The 22,731-nt window shown below is 46.2% G+C and overlaps 1 protein-coding gene across 7 annotated transcripts in view; it reads right to left on the reverse strand.

Annotated features, from left to right (window-relative positions):
- Positions 1–22,731, reverse strand: part of DIS3L2 (DIS3 like 3'-5' exoribonuclease 2) — a 389,397-nt gene that overhangs the window by 74,806 nt on the left and 291,860 nt on the right. For 6 of the 7 annotated variants that reach the window (XR_011074112.1, XM_068544210.1, XM_068544212.1 and 3 more), the window contains one exon: positions 2,433–2,666. Coding sequence is in view for 6 of the 7 variants with exons in the window: in XM_068544210.1 (XP_068400311.1) it covers positions 2,433–2,666 (234 nt within the window). In the remaining variant the exon portion in view is untranslated. Of the gene's footprint in view, positions 1–2,432; positions 2,667–13,482; positions 13,550–22,731 lie in introns of those variants that run through there. The other variant, XM_068544216.1, reaches the window with a different exon arrangement.

Raw genomic sequence — 22,731 nt, forward strand, 5'->3', positions numbered from 1 at the left:
CTGTAAATCAACTACACTCCAATAAAAATTAATTAAAAAGTTATTTTCAGCAATAAAATTCTGACTCTAAGACATGCCAACAGATCAGTATCAATCTGAAACTGTGATCATTCTTCTACCCTGACTACCACACCCCTCCTAATGCGAGTTGAGATTGCTGATGGTCTTTTGCAGTGTTTAGTGTATTTAACATATTTAATTCAATCCAATTTTAAAACAATCTGATGGGGAAAGGTTTCTAAAATGGTATAACAGAACCCTCTCATTTGATGTGCCTGAAGCAGTCAGTGGTGGGTTAGTTTTTCCAGAAGCTGGCTAAAGAGGGGAATCATACAGAAGAGACACATACGTAACTAGACATTTGTTTTACTTAATTTATATAAATCTACATTCATTCACGTTTAGAAAAAATGTAAATCTTTTTGAAAAGGTATGCTAATTGGATTTCTACATACTTTTTTCTGATAAACTACTCATAATTCATCATGTATAATTTATAGTTTTTGTTTCGTTAAAAGAGAGTGAGAGCTTAGACATCTGCAAAGCAGTCTCAGTACAGAATTCCTCCTGAATTGTATGATCTTTTCCCCCACTCTTCTATAGTTGTCACACCCAAACAGCAGAATTTTTGGAGATTCTTCTTCATCAAGTGTTTCCAAACAATTTAACTTAGTTTTCACAGAAACACCAGCTTTTAAAAATGTTCTTTCTTGATCAATTTACCTAATATTCAGTTAAACTGCATAATTATAACAACATGTACAACTGGCGTAGCCAGGATGGGAATAAAGAGGGCTGACTCTTGATACACACAACTCCTCTGGTGGAAGGAGCACAGCCAGCGCGTGCAGCACACCGTGGGCACCGGTCACTGTGTCGGGCAGAAGGGGCGGCGAGCACTGGCTGAGAGGACCATGGGGCGGCCAGGTGAGGAGTCCAGGGACGCAGGTGGAGAGGCTTGTGTAGGGCCTGGGAAGAAGGGCAGGGCTGGAGAAACTAATTTTGGTGTCATCAGCATCCAACTGGTAATTAAAATCATAAGAACACAGGAATTCATTCAGGGAGGGAGGGTGGACAGAGAAAAAGAGGGTGGGGTAGACGCCAGGGAACGCCAACCATAAAGGGGTGAGCAGAGGAAGAGGCTCCTGCAAAGGGACCAGCAGGACATGACTAGAGATGTATAAAGAGAAGCAGAGAACCAGGAGGTGAGCTTCAAAGGCCCAAATGCAGGACAGAAGTCCAGGAAGCAAACACTGAGAAGCGTCCTTGGATTTACAACCAGGCAGCCGCTGGTAAGTGAGAATGAGGTTCACACCCCGAAGAATGAGCTCACTGAAGCAAGGAGAGGAGAGCCTCCATCCTCTTCCATGCCCGTGACGCTTCTGCCACTGGCTCTGCCCTCTCCTTCAGCAGCCACGCTGCCCACTGTCTCCCAAGTGGCACTCTCGAGCAGGCAGGTCTGCTCAGGCTACCTGAGCCCAGGCAGGGGAAGGAGGGGCATGAGGGTTCCAGAAGATGCCTTGACTCCCCCAAGCACAGGCAGAACAGATGACCCATCTGTCCCAAGAGCCGCTAACTTATTCGTAGGCCCAGGGCAGCAACTGTTTGCCAGGCCTTCTGAGAAGCATTTGTGTAAGTTTATCACAAAGAGTAGGATGCGATGAAATCTTCAATTAGAAAGTTTTAAAACAAGGCTTTTGAGATCTCTCCAAGCTGAAAGGCTCAGAGAAACAAGTCTCTGCGAGGCTGCGCTCTGCCAATTGGTCTGACGAACGGCTCCCTCAGCCAATCCTGTGGCCCAACTCATTTTCCAAACTCCCAGAGACTTCCCACAGCGTACAGAGACCAGGGGAGGAGAGCGAGTTCTCTGGGGCTTGGGTAAGAAATATAAATGAGAAGAAAAAGGCTGCACAACATGGAACAAAGGCTCTACTCTGTAACGTACTGGCAAGTAACGAGGAAGGAATTGCTGGATCTTAAGAGTTACCAGCTCTCAGACGTGGAAGTCGACCAGGTCTGAGTGGCAGCTGTCTGCGTCCCAGAGGGCTGTCAGCATGCCTGTCATACTCAAGAGCAATCGATACTATTCCGGGCCATCGCTTTCTTCAACAGCCAACGTTCCACAGTCTCCTCAGTTCTCTGCTTTTTCACAGATTAATCCAGATATTTGTAAACATATAAATCTTTTGGAAGACAAGCCACCCAGATGGGCACCACCCTTTCACCTTGGCTCATGTCATCAGGCCCTGGGTGCCTGTGGAGTTGGGAGGGCAGGTGGGGGTGGCTCCTGCCTGCCTCAGAGGACACTATTTTAGCGCAGGGATTGAGGAAAGGAGGAGGCAGGAGCCCAGGACTGCCACGCTAAACCTCACACACACTGGGTTCTGGCCGAAGTCAAATCTGCCGGTTGTTGAAAAAAAGAAGCGACTGACCTGATCCAAACGAAGTGCGCCGTCCACAAACCGCTGTTTGCGTAATTCCTTTGCGATACCGTGGAGGTTCAAAACAGCCCGGTGCACCTCCTCGCTGGTGTGCTCCGGGGAGACGGGGGGCAGCTCCTTCTCGGGGATTTTCCTAGTTGGGCCTTCAATCATGCTCTGTGCATGTTCATAGCTCAGTTTGGTGCAGGAGCGGATGATAGTCTGGCCAAACCATTCACTGAGGATCTGCAAAGATGGACAGATTGTGAGGGAGAATGTTTTTCAGCTTTTTCTTTCACGCAACTGTTCATTCGTACAGATTCTACAGATTCACTGAGCGCCGGCTTTGTGCTCAGAGTGCCCTTTGGCTCTGGCGGGGTACAAAGAGCAGTCAGATGGGGCGCTACCGCCCTTAGGGAGCTCAGGGCACGGACTTCGCAGGCGGTGGAAGTCGACGAGCGGCCTCTAAGCACGCGGGAGGCACGGGCGAGGCCCAGCAGGAGGCTTGAGGCGAAGGGCCTGCTGGAGGCTTTCTCATGAGTTGGGAGAGTGGCCCTCGATGCCAAACTGGAAGAGAGAAGAAGGGATGGACGCCGAAGGTGTGACGGGTGGGGAATCTCACTGGACCTGATGGGGGCTGAAGGAGAAGGTGCGGCCACTGACAGAAACAGAGAACACAGGTGCAAAGCAGGACGGAGGTAGAGAGAAAACCAATTCCAGTTTGCTCTATTTGGAGCATTTATGTAGAGACAAAGGTCCAGAACAGGGTTTCTCAGCCCTGGCACTACTGGGCTAATTTTCTCTTGTGCTCTGTAAAACGCTCAGTGGCATCCTTGGACTCTACCCACTAAATGCCGGTAGCACCTCCCCCAAACCCCGAGACGAAAACCAAAGATGTCTCCAGACATTGCTAAATGTTCCCTGGGGGAAACGCAGCCCAGCTTGAGAGCATTTCAGCAGTGGTGCTTGCTGAGCGGTGGGATTAAAGATGTTTAATCCTTCCAATGTGTCTGTATTCTCTATAATGAACATTGATTACTTTTAAAACAAAAATAAAACATTCAAATATTTTGGGGACTCCTGGGTCTGAGGTGCAGGGAGGAGATCCAGAGGGCAATCTGTAGCAGGCAGTCGGGGCCTGGGGCAATGACTGGGGTGAAGGTGGGAGCTGGCATCGTCGACCAGAGGGCCCAAGAAGGGAAGAGGGTAAGTAGGAGAGTCGAGGCTGCATTCTCTACGCCCTCCTCCATTTTGGGGAGCCAAAAGAGAAGCTGGAGAACGGAAACACACAAAAAACAAGGGAGTTCAAAGAGACAGGAGAAAGATCAGGAGCGTCCAATATCAGGAAAAGCAGGAGAAAAGGCCTCAGAGAAGGGGCACTCAAAAGCTACAGGAGACACTCAACGGCACCTCTGACCAGAGAGGCACCGCTTACGCGTTTTCCGTATGGCAACTATTTAACTCACACAGCAACCCTAGGAGGTAGGTATATTTATTATCCTCATTCTGCAAATGAGGAAAGCAAGGCAGAGACACATTAAGTAAGCTGCCCAAGGTCATACCACTAGAGAACGGCAAAGCCAGGATCTGAACACAGGCAGGCCCGCCCCAGCGTCTGAGCGCTCAACCACTAGTGTATGTCGAATGCCACTTGGATGTCAAGGAAGATGAAAACAAAGAAAAGGTCTTTGCATTTAGCATTTGGTTACTGGTGGTCTTTCGGAAGGCTATGTTAGGGGGAAAAGTATGGGGCGGGGCGGGGGACAGGGTCGAATTGCAAAGGTCTCAGGCATGTGCTGGGAATGGATTACAGGGATGCTGCCATAGTGCTTCTTGTCGCCCTCAGGGCGACCAGAGCCCTGCCTTCCCTCAGCCTGCCACACGCACGCCACGTGCCACTCAAGCAGCGACATCTCCCGCGTGTGTTGTGATGGGAAAAAGTTCGGGAAGCTCTGGGTTAAGGATGGGTGAGGGACTTCCCTGGTGGCACGGTGGCTGGGAATCTGCTGCCGATGCAGGGGACACGGGTTCGAGCCCTGGTCCGGGAAGATCCCACATGCCGCGGAGCAACTGAGCTCGTGCGCCACGACTACTGAGCCTGTGCTCCAGAGCCCGCCAGCCACAGCTACTGAAGCCCGTGTGCCTAGAGCCCGTGATCCGCAGCAAGAGAAGCCACTGCGATGAGAAGCCCGAGCACCACAACGAAGAGCAGCCCCTGCTCGCCGCAGCTAGAGGAAGCAATGGAAACCCAACACAGCCAATAAATAAATAAATAAATAAATAAATAAATAAATAAATAAATAAAAAATAATAAATAAATAAATAAATAAATAAATAAATAAATGTGTTTTTTTTTTAAAAAAAAAAAGGATAGGTGAATGTCCAGCAGTAGAGGCGATGCAATGAGTGTGGGTGACCGCTTCCAGAAGGACGGCAGGACAGGGAAGTTGTTGAGCAGGCAGGACAGAGGACTGTGCCGTGTTTGCAGGCAGGGGAAGAAGCCAGTACAAAAGGAAGGCTGAGGATGCGAGAGAGCAAAGGGAGTGGTGCCAAGTAGGGCCAAGGCGACCCCTCCAGGAGAGAGGGAAAGTGGCCTGGAGAGGGCAGGAAGAAAAGGGGAGGTGAGGGAGAGGAGATCTCGAGGGGAAGAAGAGGGAAGATGAGAGCACTCACAGTGGATGGCCCCGATCTCTGGAAAAGTGTAGGACAAAGAGTGAAGGGGGCTGGGTGGGGTTCAAGGGCATGAAGACAGTGGAGAAGGTCAGAGATAAATGCTGTGGGAAATGTGATTCATGAGCAGGGAAAAGCCAGATGTGCTGAGGGGCAGAGGGGGCTTGGGAGAAGGGAGGGAGCTCCAATCGGAAGCAGAAACTTTCTCCCTGGGCTTGCAAACACCCTTTTCATCAACTAAACCACTGTGGCCACAACTTCAGAGACAAGACTTCCCAAAAAAGACCATCTGAAGGGGTCCATAGGTGTTTCCAGTGGGCAACGGGAGAGCCCAGCCCACAGCTGTCCAAACCACGAAACCTCTAGGGGACACAGCTCCTACCCTGGATGGCTAGAGAGACCCCTCTGATACCCTCTCCTTCCACTGAAGGAAGAACCAGTACTCTTGAAATGGCAGCCATGAGGCACAGGAAGAGAATGGTAGCAACCGTTCACATTTTTCTTTAGTTCAGTGCAAAGAGCCTTATTATGAAGAGTCTTGAATCTGTAATATCAGACTTTCTTTCTTTAAAAAAAACCCCTCAAACTATACTTTCTGGATTATTCCAAGAACTACTCCTATCTCAAAATACAAGCAATTCAAATACTGTGCTCATGACTCTTCTGCTGTGGCAAGCGGGTCCTAAACTTGGCTCTCAGGAGGTGTCTGTGTGTGCTGAATGCAAGAGAAATTGTAGAGGCAATTCTAGGGACTGCCCAACAGTCCTGTGGGGAAGTAGTGCGTGCAGGTCTCCAGAAGAGCCCCTTTCAAGGTCAGCCCACGCTTGTCCTTCCATCACATCCACATTTCCTGAAAACTCCCCACTAATGGAGCTGCTCCAACCTCCGCTAGGATGACAGGGCCACGACCTATTCATTCTTGCGGTCGCAAAGTTTTCCCCCTGGAGATTCAGCTTGTTTCCTTTTCTCCATTTCATTCCAACCCCAGTCAGTCAATCCTCCTCCTTCTGTGTGTCCACACCTTTAGCTTGGGGAAATGTTCCTTTCTGTTCGATTCCACTCCTTTTTCACACACTCCCTCAGGCATCCGGCTCATAGGCTATCTGGCCTCTTGGGGTCTGTGTCCCCTTTTCCTAGAAGACACAGGTAAGCCCTGCACACTCACACAGGGTAACCACCGCACACAGGGCAGGGAGTCTCGGACCACCCTGACTGGGCATCCATTTTCATGCAAACTGGTGGGTCAAGAACTGCTTTAAAAAGCTAGTGAAAGCTCCAGGCCCTCTCCCCTGAAGTATTTACAAACAAAATTATGCAGTAAGTTCCAGGAGGTTCCTAGACACCCTGCCACCCTGAAGTCCACGGATCTGGGCTCTTAACAGAACTTTGTGGCTCCCTCTGAACCCTCATTTATAGGGCTGAGCCCTGACCAGGGGCCACTTTTCATCCTGAGGAGTTCTTAAAATGTATTAACGGTAACTTGACAAAATCAGAAGTCTCGCACTCCTCATCAAAACTTGCTAGCAATACAAAATGGCTGCACTATCTCAGTCAGTTTGAGCTACTTTTTTTTCCTAACGGGCACCTCTGCTCCTTCAGCTTGTTTCCTTATCAGTCAATGACAGCACCCACGAACACCAGCAAATCTGAGACTCCGCGCTGATGAGAAGCTTCCCACAGCTCTTTCACCTTACTTGAGCCTCCCCTCCCTTAATGCCTGCATTCCAGAAAATCTGTACCTTTTTTTTTTTTTTTTAATTTTTATTTATTTATTTTTGGCAGTGTTGGGTCTTTGTTGCTGCACGCGGGCTTTCTCTAGTCGAGGCGAGCGGGGTCCACTCTTCGTTGCAGTGCGCAGGCCTCTCACTGTGGTGGCCTCTCTCGTTGCGGAGCATGGGCTCTAGGGCGCGCAGGCTTCAGTAGTTGTGGCATGCGGGCTCAGTAGTTGTGGCGCACGGGCCCAGCTGCTCCGCGGCATGTGGGATCCTCCCGGACCAGGACTCGAACCCGTGTCCCCTGCATTGGCAGGCGGACTCCCAACCACTGCGCCACCAGGGAAGCCCTGTACCTTCTTTTTGAACATACAAAGGGCTGAAGTGGAAGCTCTGAAGCGCCAAAAAGAACTTCCTGGCCCAGTGACGGTCGGGCAGCAGAACTTATCCTGCTTCAAAACAATCCAGTGATTCTGGGAATCATACCTGACACACGGACTAAAAAAAATTCTCAGGCCAAGAAACCACATTGTGGGGCGGCAGCAAGGATGCCCATCGCAGCCTTACCCAGAGAAGGGCAACAGGAAAGCAGAGACCCAAACGGGGCCAGGCGGGGGGTGTTGGTTTCCCGGGGCAGCGTGCCTTACAGTACAGGAGGAAGGGCTCTCTGGATGGAATACCTCATTAATTTCCAATCTGGAAACTGGATTCACATCAACGCCCTGTTCGTAACCAGGGCCAGTGGCAGAAGACAAAAGGACAAAGAGTTTTTCATGGAAAAAGTAAAAAAGCCACAAGGAGCTTCATAAACAGAACCCTTCAAAGAAGAATCATGTCCTTCCTCTTCCCTTCATTTAATCACAGGATTTGGGTCACTCCCTTTCTGCAGGCGGCAAGTTTCCTGCATATACTCTAGGACGTTCTTATGTGGAACGTCAGATTAAATATCTTGCCAATACCGACGGAAGGCATCTGGCTGGAAAAAAACCTGGTTAGAAACGAGCAAATACTGTCTACCTCAAGACCTACTTTCCGGTACCAGGTAGGACAGGAAGTGGCTCAACACTGCAAAGCACCTGGCCCTGCTCGGTGGCAGAGCTCTCATACCTACGACCCTTTAAAATCTCTCCAACACATCTGGGAGGAGTGCATTATTCAGCCCATTTTACGTTGAGAGAAAAGGTTGGGGATTTGTGAAAAGTCACAAATCCTAAGTGACCAGTGAAAAGTCACAAAACTCCTAAGTGACAGCCAGGATCAGCTCAGACTCAAAATCTAGTGCTATTTTTATTATATTTCAGCCGAAGGTTACAAAATAGTGAAGTAAACAAAATAATATCAAGTTTCTATATTTTATAGATACAAAGTTGTGAGAAAACCACATCCTTTGAAAACAGTTAATTTCCATTCAAATGTATTTAAAAATTTATCTTCTAAAAAATATGTCAGTGTCTCATTAAGAAATATTTGGTTCGAAAAACTGCTAATCGGGTTAATTTGTAATTCTAAGTAATTAGACGCAAAATCACTTCTGTAACAGCTCTGGGCTTCTATACGTAAAATATTTGGTTCAAAAAAACATATCAGGAAAATGAACTTATTTACAAAACAGAAACAGCCTCACAGACATAGAAAACAAACTTGTGGTTACCAAAGGGGAAAGGGGGGCAGGGATAAATTAGGGGTTTGGGATTAGCAGATACACACTACTATATACAAAATAGATAAATAACAAGTCCTACTGTATAGCACAAGGAACTATCTTCAATATCTTATAATAACCTATGATGAAAAAGGATATATACATATTGTTTTTCAGCTGTATATATATATACACATATACATATATACAGCTGAACCACTTCGCTGTACACCAGAAACTAACACAATATTGTAAATCAACTATAATTCAATAAAAACACACACACAAACAAACAAATGGAAAACGTAACAGGAAGAAAGAAACATTTTCCTGCCTGGAACAAAACCAGGCTGTTGAGGTGGCCAGGGCAGGGGTATGCGGATTTCTGCCGCTTCTTAGCTGTGGACACGAGGCAACGACCCAAGGGTGGGGAGGCCCAGCGGTGAAAAAAGGCAAAGGTACCGAGAGGAATGTGTCCGAAAAGAAACCCGGCAGAAAGAGGCAGGGCTCGAAGACAGCTCGGAGAGGCTGAGGGCAACACGTCTGTGATGGGAGGGTGCTGGTGACGTCATGCAGGGAGCAGAGGCGGGGGGGGGGGGCGGGGGGGGCGGGTGGTGGCGGTGAGGAGCCAGCAGGGGTCTCCTCGGCTGGGCCTGCTCCTTGCACTAGGCCTATGGTGAAGGAGTGAAGTACAGGTCACTTCCTAAAGAAGAACAGAGAAGACCGTGGTAGGATCAAAGAGTAAGAAACAAGACGGAAGCACCGTCAGCAATACACTTCATCTAGACCTAGCTGTGTCCTCGCCTACTGTGGCCGGACTGCGCCTGTTACCCGAAAACTGGGTTCGCCTCTTGCTGGGTGTCAAGCCAAAAGACACAACCAAGCCAAAGAGCGGGGGAAGGAAGGATTTATTACTTGCAGCGAGTAAGGAGAATACTGGGGATCTTTCCCAAAGAAATACTGCTGGCTTTTAATCTGTGTTTTCCAGATACAAGGAAACCTTTCCCCTTAAGCTAATTATAACCTACAACAACTTGGTAAATTATACCTTTGTGGGTAGGATTGAGACATTTTTCTTTTCTCTCTACCTGATTCCTCTAAAAATTGAAAACTCTTATTAGATTCCCAGCAGCCTTATCAAGGACTCTTAACTAGCTCATGTGCAACAAAACTAAAGGAAATTCTCTAGTGAAACTGTCACAGAGTATAACTACTTATGACAAATACCACGGCTTGCTTTAAGTCTACTGCTAAAAGCACATGTATAATGTCTGTGTGACAGTTCAGTATAACTGATACAGCGTATAGCCTATAAAATGTTTCCCCATTAACACACCTCTGAGCCTGTTCACTATATCTGATTAGTTTTCCCCCAACATAGACAACTAGGCAACTATATATAAACAAAAAGGAGGCCTGGCACCACGGGACATGATGGATGCCAGGCAGCAATCACCCTGGCATCAAGGGACAAATATCTGACCTATCAAAAGATTTGCAATCAAAAGGGGAAATGATAAAATAAATTTTCACACACTAAGTTAGGTATGGGAAAGCCATTCTGGCTAATACATGATTTAACTTGAACTTTACAGTGACCAGAATGGCCTGTTTAGAGGCCTATTGAACATGCTTTGTACATCCGCTTTTACCATTAAGGAAAATAATGAATTCAGAAATCAAAAACAGAGGCCATCATCACTCACACAGAGGCCTTCATGAAATGTACCCGGCAAGCCTTACAACGACAGTAATCAGGCTGTCGGTCTGCTGAACTCTGAAGTTTCTATGATGAAAAAAGCGGTCCTACAGAACTGCGTGGCCCTTGATATTTTAACAGCTGCTCAAGGAGGAACTTATGCTATAAGACATGCTGAATGCTGGTTTTTATACCTGATGAGTCTTCTAATGTGACTCACCTCATGATGCATATGAAAAAAAATTAAATCTCTTCTCTGAATGATCCTCTTCCCAGTTTAGGGAAAATGGTTTGGTTCAGGGGTCTCTTGGATCAAGTCTCTGCTAATGATGTTGCAAAATTGTTGTTAACCGTCTCTCCTGCTGTGCCTCTCCTACACCTGCTAGAATAATGCTATGCAAGCGAGAGGTTCAGACACTACTCCGGTGGACCCCAAAACTTCTCTAGCTCTAGCAACAACAGAGCTCCTCTTTCACTCCTCTAACTAGGGAGACTACAACGCCCACTCTCAGCCCTGTACCCCTCAAGAAAGAAGAGTGAAATATCTCAAGGGGGGGACTGTGTAAGCAGATAGGATAGGGGGTCCCCGGAGTAAGAGAACCAGACGTAACTTTCTTAAATAAGAGAAACCATCTAAGGCCTCAGCCATTTTGTGATCTGAGCCTGGCCACAATGCTTGTCCTTGCAGAAGAATAGGTCTCAGTAGCTGAATTTAAGGGAATGAAAGAAGGTAAAAACAAACCGCTGTTACCAGGCCAGGGAGCTAACTTAACCGTATCGGAGATAATATATCAGTTATAAAGACTCCTAGTTCTGTTTCAACGGTAAAGATTAGCCTCAAGCACATTTCTGAGCTGTTTTGCAAAATTCAAACCCCCCTTGAGGGCTCATCTATCAGATTAACTGGAACCTACGAATGAAGACGTTGACTTTTTCTGATCCTCGTGACTTCAGTCAACTACAACCTGGACTCCGTCAACCTCTGCCCCAGTTCTATGCTGAACCCTCCACCCTCCTTTGCTGAAGCCTCTTCAGGAGTATGCAGGCATCCTTAGCTTAAAACTTCCCCAATTTTGCTCCTCGGGGAGACACTGCTTTGGGAAAGATCCTCGGTGTTCTCCTTGCTTGCTGCCAGTAATAAATCCTTCCTTCCCCCGCTCTTTGGCTTGGTTGTGTCTTTTGGCTCGACACCCACCAACAGGCGAACCCAGTTTTCAGGTAACAGGCCGACTAGTGACCAATGCCAAGGGAAGCTGAGGAGGGAGCATGGGCAGCAGAGGGCCATGCGTTTGCCAGTTTTAGTTATAAGGCAGTTTATTTATGTGCTAGAATTTTCTGGAGGATTTATTTGTATAGAGTCAACTGTGTTCTCTTCTACTGTTTCAGGTCACTTGCCACCAGCCTAGTCTGTTGTCCCTCAGACTATAATCAGGCCCATTCCTATTGTCAGAGAGGAGGAAATTTTCCTCTACCCTTCTAGGTTCTTCTGGCTGGTCCAAGAATTACACTGTCATGAGACAGATTAATAGGAGAAAATCAAACAAAAGTTTAATAACATGGTATACATGGAAGAGACTCAAGAAAGCTGAGTAACTCACTAAAATGGCTGAAACCTTACCTTAAATACCATCTTCAACTAAAGACAAAAGAGGATGTTGGGGGTAGTTTAGGATTTAGAAGCAGAGGAAGGAAATTCACCTGAAGATGGAAAAGCGAATGTTTGGTAAACAAATGTTTGCTGGGCCTGGCAGAGACAATGGGACACAGAGGAGAATTTTAACAAAACAAATTTTGCGAGGTTCCTCCCTGTCTACCATACCAAGTTCATCCTATAGTTATCTATGGTGACAACTCCTTCCCTTCGGGAAAGAGGTCCTCTCTACCTACGTTCTATAGACAGTTAGGGTAAAGTGAAAGTTTCTTCCTGAGTCTTTTGGGTCTTGATTGTTTTCAGCTCAAAATAATCCGCATGTCAAAGAGACATTCTGGGGTGGCAAATCTGCTCCCCTACACCATCTTGCCCTGGAGGTAGCTGTCTACACTTCTAAGCCTAACAGGAAGGAAACAAGGAGACTTCCTCAAGTGTCTGCCTTGCAAACCTAGGAAATGGCAGAAAAGCCTGAAGGCCGGGAAGTGGTTAGGAGACAAGAATTCCATGCCTGTGACAGAGGATGAGGGTCCACGCCTGAGCGGTCTTTGAACAGTGTTCCCTTTACTGCAGACAGTTGCGAGAGGGTGGGGAGGGGCGGGAGGAAGCTTTAAAGGTGGTGGACTGGCTGGGAGGCCTAAGGGCTGTGGGAAGGAAGCTGGAGGTGGGGGAGAGGGAGGAAAGGGAGGAAAGCGTAGGAGAGCAATGGAGGAGGCTTCTCAGGATTGCGTTCAGACTGACCCAGGAAACACAAAATCACAGACTTCTAAAGCCTGTGAGGTTAATTCAGCTCCAGCCTTTCAAAAAGACCAACCTAAGCCATCTCTCAAAAATAGAGGTCCATCCTTCTTTTAAAGACATGCAGCACAGCGACATGTTATGTTGTTTATTAACCTCAGAGCCCAAGTCCTTACAGTTAAATCAAATCCACGATTAGTAACGTCAAAATGCAGGAGAAAAGTTGATTAAAAATCATTTTTAGCTCTTTGCATGACAGTCTTAAAAATGATAAATGTCTTGTCTTGTTTTGTATTTCTTGAAAATATTCTTATTTTAATCTCAAGGATTCACAGGAAAATCTGTGCTCAGGATTTAGTCTGCTGTTACCTTGAAGTGACCTTGGGTAAGCCTCTAATTGCCCGGTACCTTCACTAGCAAACCAGGACACAAAGTACATAGGAGAGTTCTTCCAAAGGCTCCTCTGGTCCCAGGCTGTCTCTACAGGCCTGAAATAAAACAATTCTGCCCCGCTAAGGACTAAAGATGAATATTCTGGGAACTTTGCTATTATTTTCGGAGTCAGCCTTTGAAGCTATTGTCTCTCACCGGGAGCTGCTCCGGCAAGATTTCCGCTGCAATCGCTGTACGAGGATGAAACACAAAACCCAGCACTGTGTTTCTTTACCATGAGCTGCAGCCCCCAGTCACACGTCCTACACATGCGCCTCGGCTCTGTGGGCTTGCTGCAGACACCAAGATGACCCGGGAGGAGCAACCGTTTGATTTTTCAAGTTTCATAGCATTTCCATAGGTGGCAGCTGGTGTGGCAGCGGCAGGGTGAGCGGGGAAGGCAGAGGGGGAGACACTCTGTGTGGACGGCCCATCACGCAGAAGCAGGCAGCGTGCCTTTCCTGGCGGGAGCTGTGCGAGGCCTTCCTCGATCCCAGGATATAGCTCAGGGGTGCTGAGATGGCTGCTGCGATAAAAACGCCTTACCAAGGGAACACCATGCTAATGCAGCAGGCTAAACAAACAGAACTGTGAAAACGGATGTGCGATTCATTTTATGAAGTCATTTTTGAGCATTTTGGGGGTACATGACACTGTGCTGTGGGGGAGGGGAGGGAGGAGATTAAAAAAATTCAGAATGCGGGCTTCCCTGGTGGTGCAGTGGTTAAGAACCCGCCTGCCAGTGCAGGGGACACGGGTTCGAGCCCTGGTCCGGGAAGATCCCACATGCCGCAGAGCAACTAAGCCCGTGCGCCACAACTACTGAGCCTGCGCTCTAGAGCCCGCGAGCCACAACTACTGAGCCCACGTGCCACAACTACTGAAGCCTGCGCGCTCTAGGGCCCACGTGCCACAACTACTGAGCCCGTGTGCTGCAACTGCTGAAGCCCGCGCGCCTAGGGCCCGTGCTCCGCAACAAGAGAAGCCACCGCAATGAGAAGCCCGCGCACCACAACAAAGAGCGGCCCCCGCTCGCCGCAACCAGCGGAAGCCCACGCGCAGCAACGAAGACCCAATGCAGCCAAAAATTTTAAAAAATTTTTTTTAAAAATTAAAAATGGGCTCTGCTACAAGGATGTTAAGGTCCAGTAGGACGACGGATCTGTGCACATATGGTGCTGAAGTGCAGACAACAGGTGCTGTAGGGGTGGGAGATGGGAAGATGGGTTCTGACAGGCAGGGCAGGGTTCCTCCCATCTGAGCATTTTCTCAGAAAGGCCACCCTGCCCCACTCCCAGATTTCAGCAGGGACCCCATGCTGTACTCTCTCCAGGCTGGGAGAGTCTGTGGTCCTCATCCTCCTAGTGAGAGCTGATCTCCCACCTGGGGTTTGGGTCCTGAACTTCCCACTTCCTTCGTGACCCGGTTCCAAAAATCTATTCCTTCCTTCCTCACCTTCAACATCTCCTATCCGCCTTCCCATGCAGCCTACAAAAACACTCCAATATCTCTCTCCTGTTTATTAAAACAAACAAACAAACAAACAAAAACAGAAAAAAAAACCTCAAAATAATTCTTACTTTTACTACAATGACAATATCCATTCATTGCAGAAAACTTTAAAAAAATATAGGTGGGAAAAGGAGAAGAAAAAAATCTATAAATCCACCATCAGGAATTAACTACTGTTTCTATTTTAGTGCATATTTAATTCCTGTATCTTCAATACCTTGTATAGAACGGAGCAAACATTCAATGAATATTTACTAAGTGAATGAATGAAGGACTAATAACAGTTTCATAGAAGAAGTGGCATTTTAGCCGAGTCTCAAGGATAAGTAGGATTCATGTTAGTAGGGATGCGGGGAAGGACATTCCAGGAAGTGGGAAAAGCATATGCGAAGTCTCAGAAGTGGAGTAATTCCATATTAGGCCAAACGAACCCTCCAGTGGCAACAGCAGAGGCTGAGGGGGCTGAAGGATGTGCGGCAGATGGTCATGCAATGGGGGAGGGGTTGGTGGAGGTCTTTGCTTGCCATCCTCTAGAGATTAGACTTTTGTAGATAATCATAACCCACTGTCCCACTGTCATGCTGTAAGAGGATACTGAGTAATAGGACCAGATTCACCTTCTGGAAAGTCACCTACCACCACTGGGGAAACAGGATGAAGAGGCCATGAACAGTCTCTCCCATCCAGGGGAGGATGGCAAGTACTTGGGTGGGGACAGCGACCGTGGTAACAGTGAAGAGAGGATTGATGAGAGACACTTTGCAAAGGGAGAGCTGCTATCGCTTCAAACTGCTGGGATGTGGCAGGCTAGAGACTGAGAGTCTGGGTGGTTCAGAGGATGCCGATGCCATTAAAAGACCTGGAGAACATAGGGCTTAACCTCAGGTTGCAACAGGAGCGTGTTTTACTGCATCAAGACAGGGGAAACGATGAGCCTCTGAAGGGGGGACTGTAGCAGACCCAGCTGGCTGGTCTCTCTGCTTTCCAAGAAGGAAAACTGAAAGTTACCTGGGGGAATAGTGGGTCTTGAGGGACAGAGGACTGGAAGGCAAAGTTGGAAGCTGGAACCGAGAACAAAGGTTTGAAACAACTGCGTTAGCAATAAAGAAAAGGATTACGAAGTAGCACTGAAGATCCAGCTGAAGAAAGACAGCCTGAACTGGCACATACCATAGTTCTCCTACAATGCCCAATGTTCAAAAGGGGGTGTTAGGCAGGGACTAGAAAGACTTTTCCTGAGCTACAAGGAATGGGCAGAGACTTGCAGGATTTTCTAGGATGGCAGTTAGGGAAGTCTGACCTCCTCCGAGGCCAGGTCATGGAAGCTGGGCTTCGGAGCTGCTACACAGTGGAGAGCTCAACCACGTAGTAAAAGCTGCTTTTCCCATGTGAGTAAAGATGACCCAGGAAATGAGAAGAGACCCTAGTCCCAAGAACTCTCTGTAATCCATGCATTTCTAGCAGAGAAGACAGCGAGAAAAGAACAGGAAGAAAAATCCCACTTTAAAGATTTCTTAGATTTTATTCTGAATGAGAGACTGACAAGCTATTAAAAAGGAGAAAGAGATGAGACCTAATTTCTGATTTCTTTCTGAAGAAGAATCACTCTTACTGCTGCGTAGGGAGACGATGAAGCGGGGCAGGAGCAGAAGCTCAGAGAACAGTTAGGAGGCCCCTGCAGTCCAGGTCGGGGACGGCAGCCTGGATGCAGGTGTCAGTGCTGGGAGTGGTAAGGAAGGGGGCAGATTCTGGAGGCATCGGAGGCAAAGCTGAGGTGACTTACTGCTGGCCTGGATGTGAGGGGTGAGAGAAAGACCAGAGTCAATAATGACCCCATGGCTTTTGAGCTGTGTAAATGGCTGAAAGGAGTTTGCCACTGATTGAGGCTGAAACGGGCACCTCTGGAGTACACTCCTGCATTCTAACTGAGCCAGACAGCACAGGGCAGGTACGCTGTGGGAGACACAAGCTGTGGATTGCTACTGTAATTGTGAGACTCTTTCTTTATGATTCTGACCTCTGACCCTGAGATTTTATGGTTCTAAGACTTAAGGACTTAGTTATCAAGTCAGATTCATTGTTTGTGACCTTCTTTAAAGTGTAAGATTGGTGTTGTTTCCAAAGGGGACTTCAAATTAAGATGCCTCCGATGAATGAAGCACGTGGACCTGGTCTCTGTTTTGCAGGGCCTTAGTGCCAACTGAGACAGACGTGCCGGCGGTGCTCGGGGATAATGAGTCACTGGCCTGACATGGTCAGAGCGGATTTCATGGTACCAGACTTGGATCTTACAAAGCACCAGATTTAGTTGGGTTTGTTTTCTCTTACGAAAATATATGATCACAATTATCTAGATCAGAGAACAATGCTCACACCACCAATACGTGAGAAATATGCCCCAAATGGATCTTTCAGAGTTTACGGTTCTAAAAACCTGGGCACTGGCTTAATGAAAGTATATATGACCAAGGCTTCCTAGTGGATACTTAAAAAAAACCTACTGGGTGTTTAAAAAAAGTTGGAATAGGCTTTCTATAGCTGACCATGCCTGCTCCAGAAAGTAAGACATTCCAGCAGACAAAGGAAAAAAAACCAAAAATTTTCTCCACTTCAAGTCCAGGTGAGACTGGCAGCCATGCTGCAGTAGTAGTGGCTCAATGCTGCTGGCCCTTCTCTGGCTCCTTCTAAGTCCAAGACCTTGTACCACGAGAAGCCACCACTACATACAAACCCAGCCTCAGGCTTTGGCTGCCCTCCTCCTTGTTTATTGGGTTCCCGATGCAGGGCCACCTCCCTCCTTACTGCCTTCTCTGGCCCCCTGACCCTCCCCTTTTCCCACCCCTCCCCACCATCTCAGGCTTTCCTTGCCAGTGTCTTGAACAAGCACCATCCCTTGGACATGAGTCTGGAATCTGAACTCTCATTTCATGCTTCTTGACTGTGAGTAAGAGATACTTATCTGTCACTACACCCAAGACTAACCAACCAGGTCCACCCACCATGTGGCCTCTTGTTCTGGGTAGGATGTCTGAATGACCACAGGACAAGGAGTGTGGTTAGTGGGTCTTGCTCCACGACTGTCTGAAGTCTAAATGCTCACACTGCCTGTTTGGCTTGGTTTGATAGAGGCCCAGCATCCCCTCCTGGACCCTGTGCCTTCTTCACACCTGCTCTTCAGCCCCCTGGTGCCAGAAGGCTTGGTCACTAGACACTGCCTCCAAAAGAAGCCCTCCAGAGACCAGCTGAGTTTTCAGAGTCTGCCTCTTCCGAGTGCTTCTTTTATGACCCTCGTATTTTGGAAGCTCGTTAGATCAGGCAGCTTTTTATTCCTTGGGTCTGGCCCTGGCAGGCTTAATTCAGATTCAGAGTTCTTTTCTGTTGACTCAGGTTAGTTTTCTTCTATGGGCTTTTATTTTCTATTTAGTTAAACTTTTGTAAAATAAGCATTTATAAAAATATGAAAGTAATACATGTTTTCAAAAAACACTAGAAAATACAAAAAAGTAGAAAAAATTACTCGTAGTCTTACTACCCAAACACAACCACTACGGGCATTCTGTTTTATTTCCTTCTGGTCTTTTTCCATTCATTTTTTTCCCCCATGCATGTTCCCACCCCCACCAAAATATGACTGCTGGCATACTGTCTTCACAATGCCTTGTTTGTATTTCAGATAGTGTTTGCTTCTTGACTCTTAAAAAGGAACTTATTGGGCTTCCCTAGCGGCGCAGTGGTTGAGAATCTGCCTGCCAATGCAGGGGACACGGGTTCGAGCCCTGGTCTGGGAAGATCCCACATGCCGCGGAGCAACTGGGCCCGTGCGCCGCAACTACTGAGCCTGCGCGTCTGGAGCCTGTGCTCCGCAACAAGAGAGGCCGCGATAGTGAGAGGCCCACGCACCGCCATGAAGAGTGGCCCCTGCTTGCCGCAACTAGAGAAAGCCCTCGCACAGAAACGAAGACCCAACACAGCCAAAAATAAAATAAATAAATAAATAAATAATTTTAAAAAAGGAACTTATTATCAGATATTTAGGAATCACAAAAACCAAATGTAATGTTGGTAACTTGTTTTGATTCCACTTTGGACAAATCGATTGGAGACAATCTGGGAAATGTAATTATGGACTGGGTTTTAGATGACACCAGGGCATTACTATTAATTGTTAGGTGTCTGATGGCATTGTGGTTATGTAAGAAAACGTCCAAATTTTTTAGAGCCACATATCAAAATATGTAAGAGTGAAATGGCATGATGTCTGTGGTCTGCTTTAAAATACTTTAGCAAAGAATAAATGTTGACTGTAGTTAAATCTAGGAGATAGGGGTGGTGGATTTATTGTGTTATTTTCTTTACTTTCATGTATGTTTGAAATTTTTCAAAATAAAAATTTAAAAATGGAAGTATCGATAGTTCAAACAGTGAAGTAGTTTTGTTTTTTGTTTTTTTTAAAAATATTTTATTTATTTATTTATGGCTGTGTTGGGTCTTCGTTTCTGTGTGAGGGCTTTCTCCAGTTGCGGCAAGTGGGGGCCATTCTTCATCGCGGTGCGCGGGCCTCTCACTATCGCGGCCTCTCTTGTTGCGGAGCACAGGCTCCAGACGCGCAGGCTCAGTAGTTGTGGCTCACGGGCCCAGTTGCTCCGCGGCAGGTGGGATCTTCCCAGGCCAGGGCTCGAACCCGTGTCCCCTGCATTGGCAGGCAGATTCTCAACCACTGCGCCACCAGGGAAGCCCAGTGAAGTAGTTTTAAAGGCTCATTATGAAGAACAGCAGCCCTCTGTCCCTCTCCCTCCTCTGCCCCTCCCCAAGGGCAGCCACTTTCACCTCTCAGCAGATTATTTTGTTATTTACTTTCTTTTTTTTTTTTTAATTTACTTATTTAATTTATTTTTTTATTTTTGGTTGCGTTGGGTCTTCATTGCTGCGCATGGGCTTTCTCTAGTTGCGGCGAGCGGGGGCTACTCTTCGCTGCGGTGTGCAGGCTTCTCACCGCGGTGGCTTCTCTTGCTGTGAAGCACGGGCTCTAGGTGCATGGCCTTCGCTGGTCGTGGCATGCGGGCCCTAGAGCGCAGGCTCAGTAGTTGTGGCGCACGGGCTTAGCTGCTCCGTGGCATGTGGGATCTTCCCGGACCAGGGCTCGAACCCGTGTCACCTGCATTGGCAGGTGGATTCTTAACCACTGCACCACCAGGGAAGCCCTGTTATTTACTTTTCATACTTCTATATAATCTGCTTGATTACTACTTGATTTTTCAGCTTTAGGCATTATTGACAAACTTTTCACTATAGAAGAAGAGAATTTACTTTTCTTTCCACATACACTCCCTTCCCCCAACCAAACCCAGATAACCATTCCAGGCCCTCAATCCTCCCAATAAAGTTACATCATAACTATGAGATTTAACTATCACAACTATGTAAATACTAAGCGTTACTTTTCTTTCCTACCCAACTTTTTATTTTCACCGAAACTAACAACTGTCTTGTTTTTATTTGGTTGGTTTTTCTGTAAACTCTGTACATTAATCCACCTCAAGTTTTCCATCAACTGTCTAAAGCAGTGGTTCTTGAAGTATGGTCTGTGGACTCGTGGGGATCCATTCAGGGATCCATGAGGTCAAAACTATTTTCTTAATAATACTAGTAGGCATTATTTGCCCTTTTCCATGTGTTGACATTTATATGGATGGTACAGAAGCACTGGTGGGGAAAACTGTTAATGCCTTGGCATGAATCAGGCAATGGCAACAAGTGGTGGCAGTGGTCGGGGTCTCGTCACCAGCACACACTCGCAGAAAAGAAAAAAACCTAGTTCACTTAAGAATGTTCTTGATGAAGCGGTAAAAGTTAATACTTTTACTATGGCTCAACCCTTGAGTACTTGTCTTTTTCACTTATGCAGCATGTCAAAGTACAGTGGTTGTCTTGAGGAAAAGCACTTAACATAACTTTGAGTTGTGAGATGAACTGACTGCCTTTTTTACAGAACATCATTGTTACTTGGAGGAACAAGTGACACACGATGGTTATCTGGCACTTCAAGAAAAACAACTAACATTATTTATTGCCAATGATAAAATCAGAGCTTTTACAAAAATCAGAATTTTGAAAACCTTGTTATCTGACACATGATACATGTTTTCTAATACTTAAAGACTTGTCTAGGGTCTGTAGTGATATTAATAAATATGATTTTTTAATATCATATAATGAAATGTGTCCACATTAAGAAAATCAGACTAATAAGCCAATATTTTCTAAATGACTTAAATTTCTAAATACATGATAAAAAATCATGCATGGGTAAAAGATCCATTCAAAGTGTGAAACAGACCAATAGATTTTAATGTAATCCAGTAAAAAAGTTCAGTTGATAGTATATTAGTCTGCTAGGGCTGCCATAACAAAATACCACAGATTGGGTGGCTTAAACAATTTATTTCTCACAGTTCTGGAGGCCGAGAAGTCCAAGATCAAGATGCCAGCCAACTCAGTATCTGGTGAGCGCTCTCTTCCTGGCTTGCAGATGGTCACCTTCTGACCTGCTCCAATCTGAACCCCTGTCTTCTGCATCTGCGTAGAGCTGGTACCCTGGGAACTTTCTTCACCATTGTCTAGGTCAGGTGTCAACAAATTACGGTCTGTGGGCCAAATCCAGCCTGCCACTTGTTTTTAAGTAAAGTTTTAGTAGGAAACAGCATTCTCATTATTTATGTATTGTCTTCTTTCGTGCTACAATGGCGGAGTTGAGTAGCTGTAATAGACCAAATGGCCTATAAAACCAAAAATATTTACTAACTGGTCCTTTACAGGAAAAGTTTGGTGACTTGCAGTCTAGGTGATTCTTTCACTTCTTTACTGTACTAGTTTATTTGTTTCCTGAATCCCACGTCTTCCTCCTTCCTGATTTACTCTTTCTTTTTGGTGAAGTACATCTTCTGGTAGCTTCCTGAGAAAGGGTATATGAGATGTACATTTTTTTTGAGACCTTGCATGTCTGAAAATGTCCTTTCCTGCTCTCACATTTTATTGATGGCTTAGCTGGGTACAGCATTTTAGCATGGAAGTCACAGTCTTTCAGAAATTAGGGTTACAACAGAAAAGTCTTAAGTTATTTTGAGTTTGGATCTACTGTATGTGACTCTTTTTTTCCTTCTTAGAAGCCTACAGGATCTTTTCTTTGTCCTCGGTGTTCTGAAATTTTATGACAATGTGGCTTGGAGATGGTGCGTCTCCATCACTGTGCTGGGCAGCAGGCTCTTTCTGTCTGGAAAGTCACATCCTGCAGTAATGGGGCATTTCCCTGAATGATTCTGTTGATCATTTCTTCTCCCTCTTTTTCTCTGTTCCCTATCTCTGGAATGCTCATTGAACAGATGTTGGACGTCTTGGACTGGTCCTCTACTTTTCTTGTCTTTTCTATCATATTCTGGGACAATTCTTCAACTTTATCTTCCAATCTGAACCTTGAGTCTTCTTCATTTCTTCTATCACGTTTTTAATTTCATGCTGTTAGTTTAATTAAAAAAGAGCTCCTTTTCCCCCATTCCGAATGTTTCTTTTTTAAAGTGTCTAAATCTTGTAATACAGATACTTTCTTTAAAAAGGAAATTCTCTGAGGATATAAAAAAATAGTTTCTTCTTGTTTTGTTCTAGTTGCTTTCCTGTTTGGTTTTCCTGCTTTGGTTTTCTTATTTCACGTTCGAGGCTTTCCTCTTGGTTCTCTTTATATAGGAAAGTGAAATGTTAAAAGGCTGATTTTTAGTGAAATCCTAAAAAGCTCTGCTTGAGTGGGTGGAGCTTATTGTCTGCAAGCTTTACTGTAGGGAAACACAGCTGAGCTGTTGGTTGGGAAATCCTTGAGGTTATTAGCTTTAAATCTTCTTTACCGCTCAGATTCCTTAGAGAAAGATTTTCCTATCTTTGGACTCAAGGGTATAGGCTTGGCTACTAGCATTCTGAGGTTGGCTGGGAAAAGAAAGCTGGGACTCTTAATGTTCGGCCAGTGTTCAACGTGCCAGCATTCACTCAACCTCCCCAAAGGGGCCACTACCACAACTGTGTTTGGCGTCCCCTAGTTCAGACAGCCTTTCCTTTATCCTGTCCCAAGGATAAATTTCTGGTCTTCTACTACGTTATGGAAGGGGCAATCTTTTTAAATAAATTTTCAACCAATACAGTTAGTCTCTTCTTCACCCACCTCTTCCCCCACTTTACAGAGTTACCTGCTGCTGTCAATTTCTGAACTTCTTTAG

This window comes from Eschrichtius robustus, chromosome 5 (assembly GCF_028021215.1).
Source record: "Eschrichtius robustus isolate mEscRob2 chromosome 5, mEscRob2.pri, whole genome shotgun sequence".
Classification (NCBI taxonomy): domain Eukaryota; kingdom Metazoa; phylum Chordata; class Mammalia; order Artiodactyla; family Eschrichtiidae; genus Eschrichtius; species Eschrichtius robustus.